The 11,722-nt window shown below is 52.8% G+C and overlaps 1 protein-coding gene across 3 annotated transcripts in view; it reads right to left on the bottom strand.

The window, feature by feature from the left end:
• Window positions 1–11,722, bottom strand: part of Grid2ip (Grid2 interacting protein) — a 35,350-nt gene that overhangs the window by 13,291 nt on the left and 10,337 nt on the right. For 2 of the 3 annotated variants that reach the window (XM_021163288.2, XM_021163290.1), the window contains 6 exons: window positions 5,759–6,007; window positions 5,479–5,564; window positions 4,507–4,576; window positions 3,634–3,728; window positions 3,230–3,413; window positions 1,353–1,507 (listed from right to left, as the gene is read on the bottom strand). In XM_021163288.2, coding sequence (XP_021018947.1) covers window positions 1,353–1,507; window positions 3,230–3,413; window positions 3,634–3,728; window positions 4,507–4,576; window positions 5,479–5,564; window positions 5,759–6,007 — 839 coding nt within the window. Of the gene's footprint in view, window positions 1–1,352; window positions 1,508–3,229; window positions 3,414–3,633; window positions 3,729–4,506; window positions 4,577–5,478; window positions 5,565–5,758; window positions 6,008–8,810; window positions 8,931–11,722 lie in introns of those variants that run through there. The other variant, XM_021163289.2, reaches the window with a different exon arrangement.

Below are 11,722 nucleotides of genomic sequence, written 5' to 3'. Positions count from 1 at the left end.
AGGGGCTCTACCACTGAGCCACACCCCAGCCCCTCACTGGGGGATTCTAGGCAGGGGCTCTACCACTGAGCCACGCCCCCAGCCCTCCCTGGGGGATTCTAGGCAGGGGCTCTACCACTGAGCCACGCCCCCAGCCCCTCATTGGGGGATTCTAGGCAGGGGCTCTACCACTGAGCTACAACCCCTTATTAGGAGGATTCTAGGCAATTACTCTACCACTGGAATGCAGTGTATTCCCAGCCTTTTATGGTGGTGCTCAGGCGGAAACCAGGTACCCAGAGCAAGAAAAGTAGCTGAAGGACTGAAAACATAATGGGAGCTAGCCAAGTGAGATATCGGGCAGAGCAACCATGGGCTGCTTCCCTAGGCAGATTAGAACTGCAGCTAAGCGGAGGGCAGTTTTGGGTCCCAGAACAAGGAGGAGGTGACTGAGCAACTAAAGTTGAGGGCAGATTTAGATGCTGAGCTGGGTAGAAGAGCCCAGCAATTGAGCCAATAAGGCAGATTGAAAAATAAGCTAGTGTGTGTGTGTGTGTGTGTGTGTGTGTGTGTGTGTGTGTGTGATCTGTGGATCCGAGGGAACCTGGTAGTGTGGTCTGCCTGGAGCTTAAAGCTGGGTAGCAGAAACTACATGCTACAGGTCCCCTGTCCCCACCCACCAAGTGCCTGTATTACAGGTGGGCTGCCTCACCCACTGGCATCTGCACGGGTACTGGGAATCTGAACTCTAGACCTCCTGCTTGCTCAACAAATGTTTTATCTACAGAGCCATCCACAGCCCCTTGTTTTCATTCTGAGACAAAGTCTCACTATGGGCTACATAGTGAGTCTAAGGCTGGCCCCAAACTTACAGTCTTCCTGCTCCAGCCTCCCCAAGTGCTGAGGCCAAGTTACAGGTCTGAGCCACTTTACCTGGCTGTGAATTCTCCAAACAAGGAGGGAGCTATCGCTCAGTGGGCGAGCACTTGCTTAGCATGAGCAAGGCTCCATCCTCATGGATGGAAAAAGAAAACCAGGCTGTGGTGGCAACACACCCATAATCCCAGCACTTGGGAGACAGAGGCAGGAGGATCAGGAGTTCAAGGCCAGACTGAGCTACAGGAGAATCTGAGATCAGCTTGACTGCGTGACACCATGTTGGAGAGAGGAGAGAGAGGAAGAGGAAGGGACGAATGAATGAGCAGTTCCCCGTTGTGCTGTGTTTGCTGTGTGAAGGATGAACCAGATGGGGGCTCTCCTCCCAGCCAAGCACCCGAGTGGCCCCCAGGCTTCTGGGAGGCAAGAACAGGTGCCTTTTGTGTTACCTGGCTGGCAGGCGACCTGGCAGGCAGCCACCCCCAGGGCCTGCTCACCCGTCATGGCTGTGTAGCCGAGGAAGCACGCGATCTTCTCCTGACACAGCTCTTGCTCCTCGTAGGTCAGCAGCTGGTAGAGGAACTGCCAGAGCACCTGCTTGGCGGGTGTGTCCAGGACGGGGTAGACATCCACGATGAGGGTATCGATGTTCCTGCGGGCGGGGGCGCAGGAGCTCATCACTCAGGGGTGTGGGTGAGGTGGTGGTTCCAGGCCACCCCCACCCCACCCCCAGAATTCAGCCCACACCTTGACCCCCACCCGTGAAAGACAGAGCAGAGAGGAGGACAGGAAAGCATTCTCCAGAGTTAGTCTGGTCTGATTCAAATCGCAGTCTGGGCTGGGAATGTTAGCTCATTGACAGAGCATGTACCTAACATTCCCTGAGGATCTGAGTTCGAGTCCCAGCACCACCACCAAGAAAATATAACAGTCAAATCCCAGCCTTGCCTCTCACCAACTAATGAGCTCGCGCAAGCTACTTAACTTTTTCTTTTCTTTTTCTGGACTGTAAAACCAGAGATAAAAAATAACATATATGGGACTTGGGAGCTATCACAGTGGGTCAAATGCTTGAGTTCAGATCCCCAGAGCCCCCGTAAAAGCCTGACACAGCAGTTCAAGAATCTCTAATCCCACCATACCCCTGGAAGACGGGAGGCTGACACAGGAGCAGCCCCCAGGCCGACTGGCCTGGCATCTGCAGCCACGAGACCCTGTCTCAAACAATGTGGGAAGGCGAGGACTCACACCCAAAGCTTGACCTCTGACCTTCACAGGCAGGCCCATGAGCATACATCGCACACAAATAAATACAGAAAGCACAGACTAAGGCTGTGTGTGACCTGCTTAAGGTCAGGGGATGGAGGCGGGGATGGGCATGGAGGAGATGGCTCAGCAGGTAAAGATGTTTGCTGTCAAACTCACTGACTCTTGTGGGCACTGTGCACACATACCCCCCATAAGCAATAAAGTGTTTTTAAAGAAAGATCGGGGATATAGAGATGAAAGAATATGTCACAAAACATTGTTGGTATCCTGTTACACGGGATAAAATTCCAGTATTCACTATAGTGATGGTTACACATGCTTGCAAGTATAATCAAACCCTCAAACCTCTGAATTGCCCAAGTCAATGCGTGAACTGTGGCCAGAGAGAGAAGGCTCAGTGATTAAGAGCATTGGTGCTACTCCTGTAGAGGACCCAGGTTCAGTTCCCAGCATCTACCTGTGTGCCGCCCTCTACTGACCTACGTGAGCACTGCACACATGTGGTACACTTACATGCAGGCAAAATATCCACATAATTTTTAAAGTTAAAAATAAATAGGTGACTGAATTGTACAGCATATGAATTATATTGTAACAAGATCATCTAAACCAAACTTATATGAATGGAAAGGAGGAAGGCTTACCACAAGCCATAATCGCTGTTGTTTATTTATTTTTAAGATTCCAAGAGCCCAGTGAGGGTTCTTGATGTCCCATAAACTTTCCCTGCCTGCCTCAATTCGTTCAATGCAGTTCAAATACGTCTGTGTCTGCCCAAGGTGTTAGAGTTCAGATTTAGCTGTGCATGGTGGCTCTGGCTTTTAATCTCAGCCCTGAGGAGGCAGAGGCTCTCTGAGTTCTGGCACAACCGGTACTATGTAGCAAGACTGGGTCTTAAAAATCAATAAAGGAATAAATGTAAAAGTTGAGGTTTGTTCTAAGGCATGTCAGTTGTTCCTTCCTTCATACTAGCTATTGTCTTCCCTCTCTCCACCTAAGACGGCCGAGGAGCGACCAGCAGGGAGAACAGGATTGCCAGCGTTTAGCTGAAACTTGGGTGGGGCGCAAACAGGTTAGATCCCTACCACCGCTCTTCCCAGGGCACCTGTGCTGAAAGAAGCTCTCGAGAGCTCGGCAGACTCCATAGCGCTCGGGAGGAGTGAGGAGGTGGTCCAGCTGCTGGCTGAAGGTCCTCCCCTGGACTCGGATACTGGAAGGCAGGATATCCGCCACCCACTGCAGCGAGGTGAGAGCTGACGCCCGGGTCGGGGAATCCAAAGAATCTGAATCTGCGGGGGACCACAGGCATGGGGAGGCACGGGTGACCCGGAGTCACCAAGGTAGGTGCAGTTTCCCAGACAGGTGGGGTCAACAGCCTTCTGAGCTGGGCCGTGCAATGCAATGTGAACAGCATTGAACGCTGCGAGTTGGGCTCTATCGCACCCCCTGGCGGCGTCCCTGGGAAGCGACCAAAACAGTCCTGGGAACTCTACGACTAGACAGTCTCACCACTGGCGAAAGGGACCGGTCCTTCCTCTACCACCAGCGTGGGCATAGCGCCACTGCCCTGCAACATGGACACCACCTTGTCGTGGGAGCAGTTCCTGCAAAGGAGATGGCCCAGGAGGGCCTGCCAAGTGAGCTCTGCCCATCATGTAGAAGCCACCCAGTAAACCCACCGTTCACTCAGGAGTAGCCAGAACCCCAACTTTCGCATAAGTTAAGGTCTTAAATGGTAGAAGCCCCAGGCTTTGGGCAGCGTTGCCTGCAGATGCATTGGATTGGCATTCCTGAGCATAGAAGGAGTTATTCCTATGTCACCCTGTGGCACACAACCATAATGGCAGCACTTGGGATGCTGAGGCAGGAGGGTTTGCAGAATTTAAAGCCAGTCTGAACTATAGAGCAAGTCCAAGTTGCCTGGGCAACTAATCAAGACCCAGTCTCAAAATCAAAAGTTTAAATGGGGCTGGGAGCCAGGCACGGTAACTAACACTGTAACCTAGGGCTCAGCAGAGGCAGGTGGATTGTCATGAATGCAAGGCAAGTCTGGGCTACATAGTGAGTTCCAAGTGAGCCTGGGATACAGAGTGAGGCACTGTCTCAACTAAACTAAACTAAACTAAACTAAACTAAACTAAACTAAAACAAAATGCTGAAGATGTGGCTCTGAGATTGTGTTTGCCTAACACAGTATCTTACATTTGGTTCCCAGCATGACAGGGAAAAAATGGCTTTCACTGGAAGAGGGATAGACACAGGAAGCATAGGTCATAGGACATAGGTCAGAAGTGGGTTGGGGCCATTGTTAGTGTCCCAAGAGGCAAAGGTCTTGGGGGATGGCTCATCACCAAATCACAAGACACCCCAGAGGCTCCTGACCTCATGTCCAATCCATTGAGGAAGAGGATCCGGTCACCTGACTTGAGGGAGGCATTTTCAGCCGGGCTGCCTGGAAGAGAGAAAGAGAGGGTAAGCCGTCAGCCGACCACCACGTGGTGCACTTGGGTGGGAGTCTCCCCCACTCAACACCCTTCTGTGAGCCAGATAGCCGTTCTTCAGTTCACAGGTGAGAACTGACACTCGGCGCCATCTAAGTGGTTTAGAGAGTGAGAAAGCTTGCGGCCACGTCTGATTGAGTCTGATCCCTGAGACCTACGTGGTAGAGAGAACGGACTCCTACAAATTCTCCTCCTACCTTCACACTGATGAGGGGAGACCTATCGTAACCATGGACAGAGACACACCCTAACAGGGAGCCTGGATTGAGGCAGGATTGCAGAAAAGAGTGAAGGCAGGTTAAGTTTTGGCCTTTACCACTCTGTTTTTTTTTTTTTTAATTTATCTCATTTTCATGTGTGTACATGTGACATGCATGTGTGTGTGTGGATGTTTTCATTTGTGTAGGTGTGTATGTGTGTGTGTGTGCACGCATGCATGCAGAGTGGGTGCATGCAGATGTAGAGGCCAGAGACTGATACGATCCTCCATCGCTCTTCCACCTTGTTCACTGAGCCAGGGTCTCTCAGTCAAATCTGGAGTTCATCCAGACAGTTAGCTTGCTACCCAGCTTGTTCCAGGAGTCCCGGCTCCTCCTTCCAAGCCTAGAATTACCAGAGGTTAGCATACCCACTTAGCATTTTAATGTGTTCTAGGGATCCAAAGTCCAGCCCTTATGTCTAATCAACAGTGGCTCTAACCATTGGAATCTCCCCAGCCCTACTCTCTGCTTCTTAACAATGGAGGATGCACTGTGACTAGCAGGCATGGCTAGCATTGCCAGAGAGGGCTTCATCCGGGTTTGTCACCTCATTCCCAATCTTAGGGATTCAAGGTAACTTGTCCATCCCTCACCAGGCAGGACAGATTCGATCCAGACCGGTCCATGGCCTCGCAGAGTGAAGCCGAAACTCTTGTTGCCTTTATAAACTCGAACCGTTCTGTGGGAGGAAAAATGGAACGGGATTGGAGGTGGGTGAGCTTCCCTGTCTCACCCTGAGAACAGAGGACCAGGGCTCAGGGGATGGACATGTCTCATGTCCTTGTCCTCCCAAATACCCATTGCCCAGGACTCCGACCCAAGCAAGATCAGATGTCCCCTGCTGTCACCCGCACGCCTGCCGCGCGTGCGTACCTACGAGGACCCCCAGGGCCAGTGCGACCACCCAGCAGCGAGGTTGCCTTCCGCGGGGGTGGCTCATCCGGACGGCGGGGAGCGGCGCTAGCGCGCGTGGACACTAAGAGGCGCTCCGGGCGCTCCTCGCTGCGGCTCCGGCGCAAACGCTGTGCGCCCTGCGCCCTCCGAGCACGGCACAGCTTGCCCAGCAGACCCTGCGACACCACCTCGTCGAAGCGCGCCCGATGCTTTTTGGGAATGAAGATCCTGCAAGGCAAGGATCGACCGACCGCTGAGTCAGGTGCCGTCCCTGACTACATTCCAAAGGCACCTCCTAGTGGCTCTTCTGTGCATTCCTAGGGATGACCAGGGGCATTTTCATTCTCCCCTTTGGTGAACAGACTTGCATTCCCAGCTTTCCTAGACCTGGTCCCCGTGATGGCTCAGCAGGTAGAAGTACTTGCTGTCAAGCTTGAAGAACCGAGTTCGATTCCCAGGCCCTACACAGTGGAAGGAGAGAATTGACTATTCTAGACTACACCGTGAGAGCGGCATCCCGCATGGACTGTTTCCTTTATCCTAACCTTTGTAGGGCCTTCCTGCTCCCAAACCATACTAGAGGCGGTCCAGCTCCTGCCTGTCTTCCATCTGTCTGTCCTTTGTCTCTATCTTCTCATGTTCTTGCATCTACTAGTCCAAGCCCCAGCTAATGCTCTCCTCTCTCTTCCCCTTCTTATTTCCAGGTGATTTCTACAACAGCCATCCCCGAGGCACCTGCCTTCCCTCCGAGGGTCCTCATACTTCCGGTTTCCCTGCTTGCTTTCTCGGCCAGCCCTGTCCACGGCCACTTCCTTGCAAAAGTGAGGGCAATTACTATCTCCAAGTTTACGGCTCTGCTTGATACATTCTTATTTTTCCTTTATTTTATTTTATTTTATTTTTTTCTGAGACAGGGTTTCTCTGTGTAGCCCTGGCTGTCCTGGAACTCACTCTGTAGACCAGGCTGGCCTCAAACTCAGAAATCAGACTGCCCTTGCCTCCCAAGTGCTGGGATTAAAGGCGTGCGCCACCACTGCTCTGCTTCCCCTTTAATGTTTTTAAAAGAATAATTGTTATTATTTTTGTAAGTGTGTGCATGTGTTCCCAGTCCCCTGCATGTGTTTGGTGAACTTCTGCCCACTTGTCCCTGCTTGATACTGAGCTCAGCTATGGAGGTCCTGTGGTGCTCGCCAAGGTGTCAGCCTGTGGGTGGTGGGAGGAGACTTAGCCTCTAAGCAGTGTCCATCCGCTGGGATGAATGCTTGGGGCCTGTGCTCCTAGAAGCTCTCCAGAGCCAGAATTTGTAGTTGTGCTGTGGGCCACAGTGATGGAAAAGAACTTGGCACCTTGAGAAGAAAGTGTGTGTGTGTGGTGTGTGTGTGCGTGTGCGCGTGCATGCGCGCACGCGTGTGCATGTGCCTGTGCACATGCATGCTCGTGTGTTCATGCAGGCGCATCTGTGTGTGTGTGATACAACCACTTCTCCAAATAACAGCTTCAGCTAACACCTCTGTGAGCTCACTGACCCACTGCAGGAGATTCTAAGGCACAGAGAAACCTGTAACTTTCTAAGGTGACACAACTGGCCTCTGACAGCTGGAATCAGGGCTCATGACACTAATAAGAGTTTCCTGGCCATACCCCAAGGCTCCCTTCTCTGTTCTTTATATCAGTAGCCAATGGCAAGGGCATGGTGGGGAGTCGGAGAGAAAAGAGGAGGGAGCGAAGGCTTGGGATGCAGCTGAAATGCATCCTCCCCTGAACTTGCTCTGTAGCTCTCCCAGCCTCCACGGGTGAGGTTAATGAAGCCCTATGAGGCCGAATGAACTCCCTGGTGAGACAGGAGTGCAGATCCTTCCAGAGGGCTCATATGAGCGCCACCCCCGGGGCGTTCTGCTTCAGGTCGGATACTCCAGGTGACCAGGAGGTCTCCTGAGCCTGACTCTTCCATCTGCCTGCCTGGTCTTGGCCCTCTCCTTACCCTCCTGCCTCACGTCCAGGCAAAGGCTCCTGAGACTGTCCACCGCAGCCATCAGACCCAGGCTCTGCAGGGCATCAGACCTACTTCTAACCTGGGCAGGGGTCAGATGCCTGGTACAACTACTTATCCAACACCAAGAAGTCCAAGTCCTGCTTGCCAGGTGGGCGCCAGACTGAGTCACAAACTGGGGAGATGGACGGTGTGGTGGCTAGATCTGAGCTTGGCATCCGGAGCTTGGGCCAGAGGCCAAGGCTGCCTGCTGAGGCAGACACCCTTCCTGGCTGGCATGAGCCTTCCCTGCGGCTCCATCACTGTCTGGCCCAGACACCCCAGTTCTGACACTGCTGTCTGTTAATTAAAGCTGGCACAGTCAGATGCAGTAGGGGCGAATTCGTTATAGGGACGCATCATTGCCTTTTTGACTGTGACAGACCAGCAAGGCTCTTATGCCCTTACTAAGGACCAACAGGCCTTCCTGAGTTCCAAGGATTCTTCTTATAACCTTCCCCTGGGTCACTTCTTGCCAGAACCTCTTCTAGAATCCTCCCTTGCCTATCTGTATTCTCCCCCAGCCCTGCTTTCTTCACCTAGCCCTTGATCTCCAGCCAGCGAAACGGTGGCGACCGGAATGGAAGCCTCAGAGGCAGCAACCTGCAGTTCCTCACAGTAGAAAGGTCTTGCCTTCCAAATTCAAAACTCGATGCAATGCGCTAGCTTCTCACTCAGGGCACGCGACACCCCCGTTCTTGGTCCCTTGTCCTATCCTGTGAGCCAATGCAGGAAGGCTGACTTTTCATTCTAGCCTTTCACTTCATCCCAGGACTCCGGCTGCGCACGGGTCCTGGGTACCCAACATCAAAGCCTCACCGCCCACATACCGACCAGTTTATTCCCACTGTCCCCAGTTTCTGGGCTCCGCCCAGTTTCAATAGATTGCCCACCCAGGACAGGGAACCCCTCTTGATATTCCAGCCCCCTCCCCCCACCTCAAGCTGGCCAGATGCAGGGCGCGAGGTTCCCAGGGGCGCAGAACGCGATGGGGAAAGCTACCTAAAGTGCCGAGAGAAGCCCTGGTCCTTCCCCATCTGGATCCGCGAGGGCGGCGCGGCAGGTGCGCACCGGGCAGCGGGTGGCGGAGCCCGCGATGACAGAGAGGGCGCCCGTTATTCCACGCGCCTTTGCTGGGCGAGCGTGCGCGGCCCCTCCCGGCCAGTCCCGCACCGTGGCCCCATGCCCGCCCATTCTTGGAAGCTCCGCCCCGCCCCGCCTCTCCTCTCCCTGCCTGGGGACCCTTCAATTAGCTGGGGCATCCGGAGGAGTGAAGATCCCGGTGATTCAAGGCTATCAAGCTCCTTCCTTTGGCTCTCCACTGTATTCCCTCTCCAGGAGTCTTGTCTGGGATCTCTCTGGCCTAGCGCCCTGATCCCCTTACAGTGGCTGCAACACTTCGCTACAGCCAACACCTTTTTGAAGAACTCCCTTTTGCAGTGCTTGGGAAGGCATTTGCACAGGACTTCCCAGGAGCTGGCCAGTGCTGAAAAAACCCTCCCTACCTATCCAGGGGACTCAAGGGAGAAGGAGACTTTTGAAAGCCTCAGCCATGGCCAGAGACCCTCACTCCAGAGCGGTGGATGGCCTTGCTAGGGTTTATGGATTCTAGGGGAGATGGAAGAACCCCAGAGGTTTTGAGGTCTTGGTAGCCAAGGGAGGGGCGCTGCTGGGAGCCAGGCCAGAAAAAGGTGCAGGATGTGAGGAGAGGCTAGGGTGTTTTTGTTTGTTTGTTTTTCAGTGCTGGGGCTTGAATAAAAGTTTCTCATATGCTGCCCAAGCTCTCTACTGCAGAGATGCAGCCCACGCCTTCTTACTTTGGACTTTGAGAAAGAGTCTCATTAAGTTTTCCAGGCTGGTCTTGAACTCACTCTAATCCAGGCTGGCCTTGAATTCTCTTTCCCTAACCCTTTGCCTTCTCCTCCTCCTTCTCCCCTCTCCCCTCTCCCCCTCCCCTTATCTCTCTCCCTTCCTGCTTCCTTCCTTCCTTCCTTCCTTCCTTCCTTCCTTCCTTCCTCCCTCTCTCCCTCCCTCCTTTCCTTCCTTCTTTTCCAAGGTCTTATGTAGCCCAGGATAGCCCAAAGTTGCTATGCAACCAAGGATAACCTTGTGAGTCTCCTGCCTCCATCCCCTGGGTATTAGGGTTACAAACATGTACCTCCAGGCCTGGTTTTATTCCATTCAGGGAATCAAAGGCAAGGCTCTGTTGGTGATGATAAACAACTGCCAACATTCCCAACCCAGACCTTGAAGATTTGATCCTCCTGCCTCAGCTTCTTGAGCAGGTGGGATTATAGGCTTGTTCCACTACATTTGGCTGAGCGATCACATTTTGAAATACAGAAGTGGGCTGAGGATGTGGCTCAGTGGTAGAGCACACGTCCACAGTTCCTCAGTGAGGGACTGGGGGGTGTGACTCAGGCCAGAGCCCTTGGACTAGAATCTACCAGTGAGGGGCTAGTGCATATCCCCATGGTAAGGGACTTCCCTGGCAAGAACAAAGTCCTACGTTCCATCCCAGCCCTGAAGACAAAACAAAGATACAGGGCATGCTGCTCGCACGTGCCCCAGTCCCCCTCCAGTTCTTGCCCCCACTGCTCTGTAGTTATCTCTCAGAACTATTTCTCTCTGGCAGAAGCAGTAGCAGCCTCAGCCATGCCCACTCACACATTGCCCCCCTTGCTCTACCCCATGCATGGCACACAATTCTCCTCCTGCTAACAGCTGACATCAGGACCACAACCCCATGGTGACAGAGGCATTCTCCATCTTGCTTGCCAGCATTGGTGCCCTAGAACCAGCCACGCCCAAAGGCTATAAAACCCATTTACTGTGCTGACAATAGGAAAGAGGAAGCATTGGATGGATGCTCATGCTGCAGTCTAGGCACGCTGCTTCAGGGCCAAGCCACCTCAGGCACAGAGAAGTCCCCTCATGGGCTTGAGGGCAGTGGCGGGGGCATTTGGCCAGGTGACTCAAGACAGCACGGAGTAGATGCCAGGGAACAGGCAATCTGTAGATTTGTCTACCATGCCTGACTAGGTGAACGAACCTTATCAGAGATCATTCAAGAGCAACCATTCTCAAGCAGTGCCTACCTCTACCCCCTGGGGACATCTGGCACACTCTCAAGATGTCTTTTTGGCTGCCACAACATGACAGCTGGGAGAGGGGTGTGGTGCTGGCATCTAGTGGGTAGAGGCCAAGGATGCTGTTTCTAAGCAGCCCGTGTGCACACACAGGATAGCTCCCACACAGAGAAAGGGTAGGACCACAAAGTTGTCCTGGAGAAAAAGAGACATACACCCTCCACACATACAGAAGATCAACACTGTCTGATTGCACACAGTGCTGGGCACCTCCCCAACATCAGCTCTCACACAAAGCTGTATTATACATGGGTTTTCGTTGTTTTGTATACGCTGTGCATGTGTGCCATATGCATGCTTTTGTGAATGTGGGTACATACACATGCAGGTGTTGCTAACCAGCTTTGCTCTGGAGACCCCCCGTCTTTGCCAAGGCTGAAATCACAGCTGGACAATTAACAATTGACAGACCTGGGGATCTGAACTCTGGTCCTTGTGCTTACACCAGAAGCGCTGGAGCCACTGAGTCATATCCCTGGTCCTCATATGGAAATTTTTTTATTTTTGGAGACAAGGTGTACAGCTGGTCTCAAAATCACAGAGAGCCACCTGTATCTGCCTCTCGTGTACTGGGATTAAAGGAGTGTGCTATCATCACTGGGTATCTTTGTTTTTATTTTACTTATTTGAGAAATGGTCTCACGAGGTAGCTCTGGCTGGCCTGGAATTCATTATGTAGACCAGGCTTGCCTCTGCTTGCCAAATGCTGGGATTAAAGGCATGTTCCATCATGCCTGGCTCTGTCTTCTAATATATATATATATA

This window comes from Mus caroli, chromosome 5 (genome assembly GCF_900094665.2).
Source record: "Mus caroli chromosome 5, CAROLI_EIJ_v1.1, whole genome shotgun sequence".
NCBI lineage: Eukaryota > Metazoa > Chordata > Mammalia > Rodentia > Muridae > Mus > Mus caroli.
This window is presented reverse-complemented; position numbering and strand designations above follow the sequence as displayed.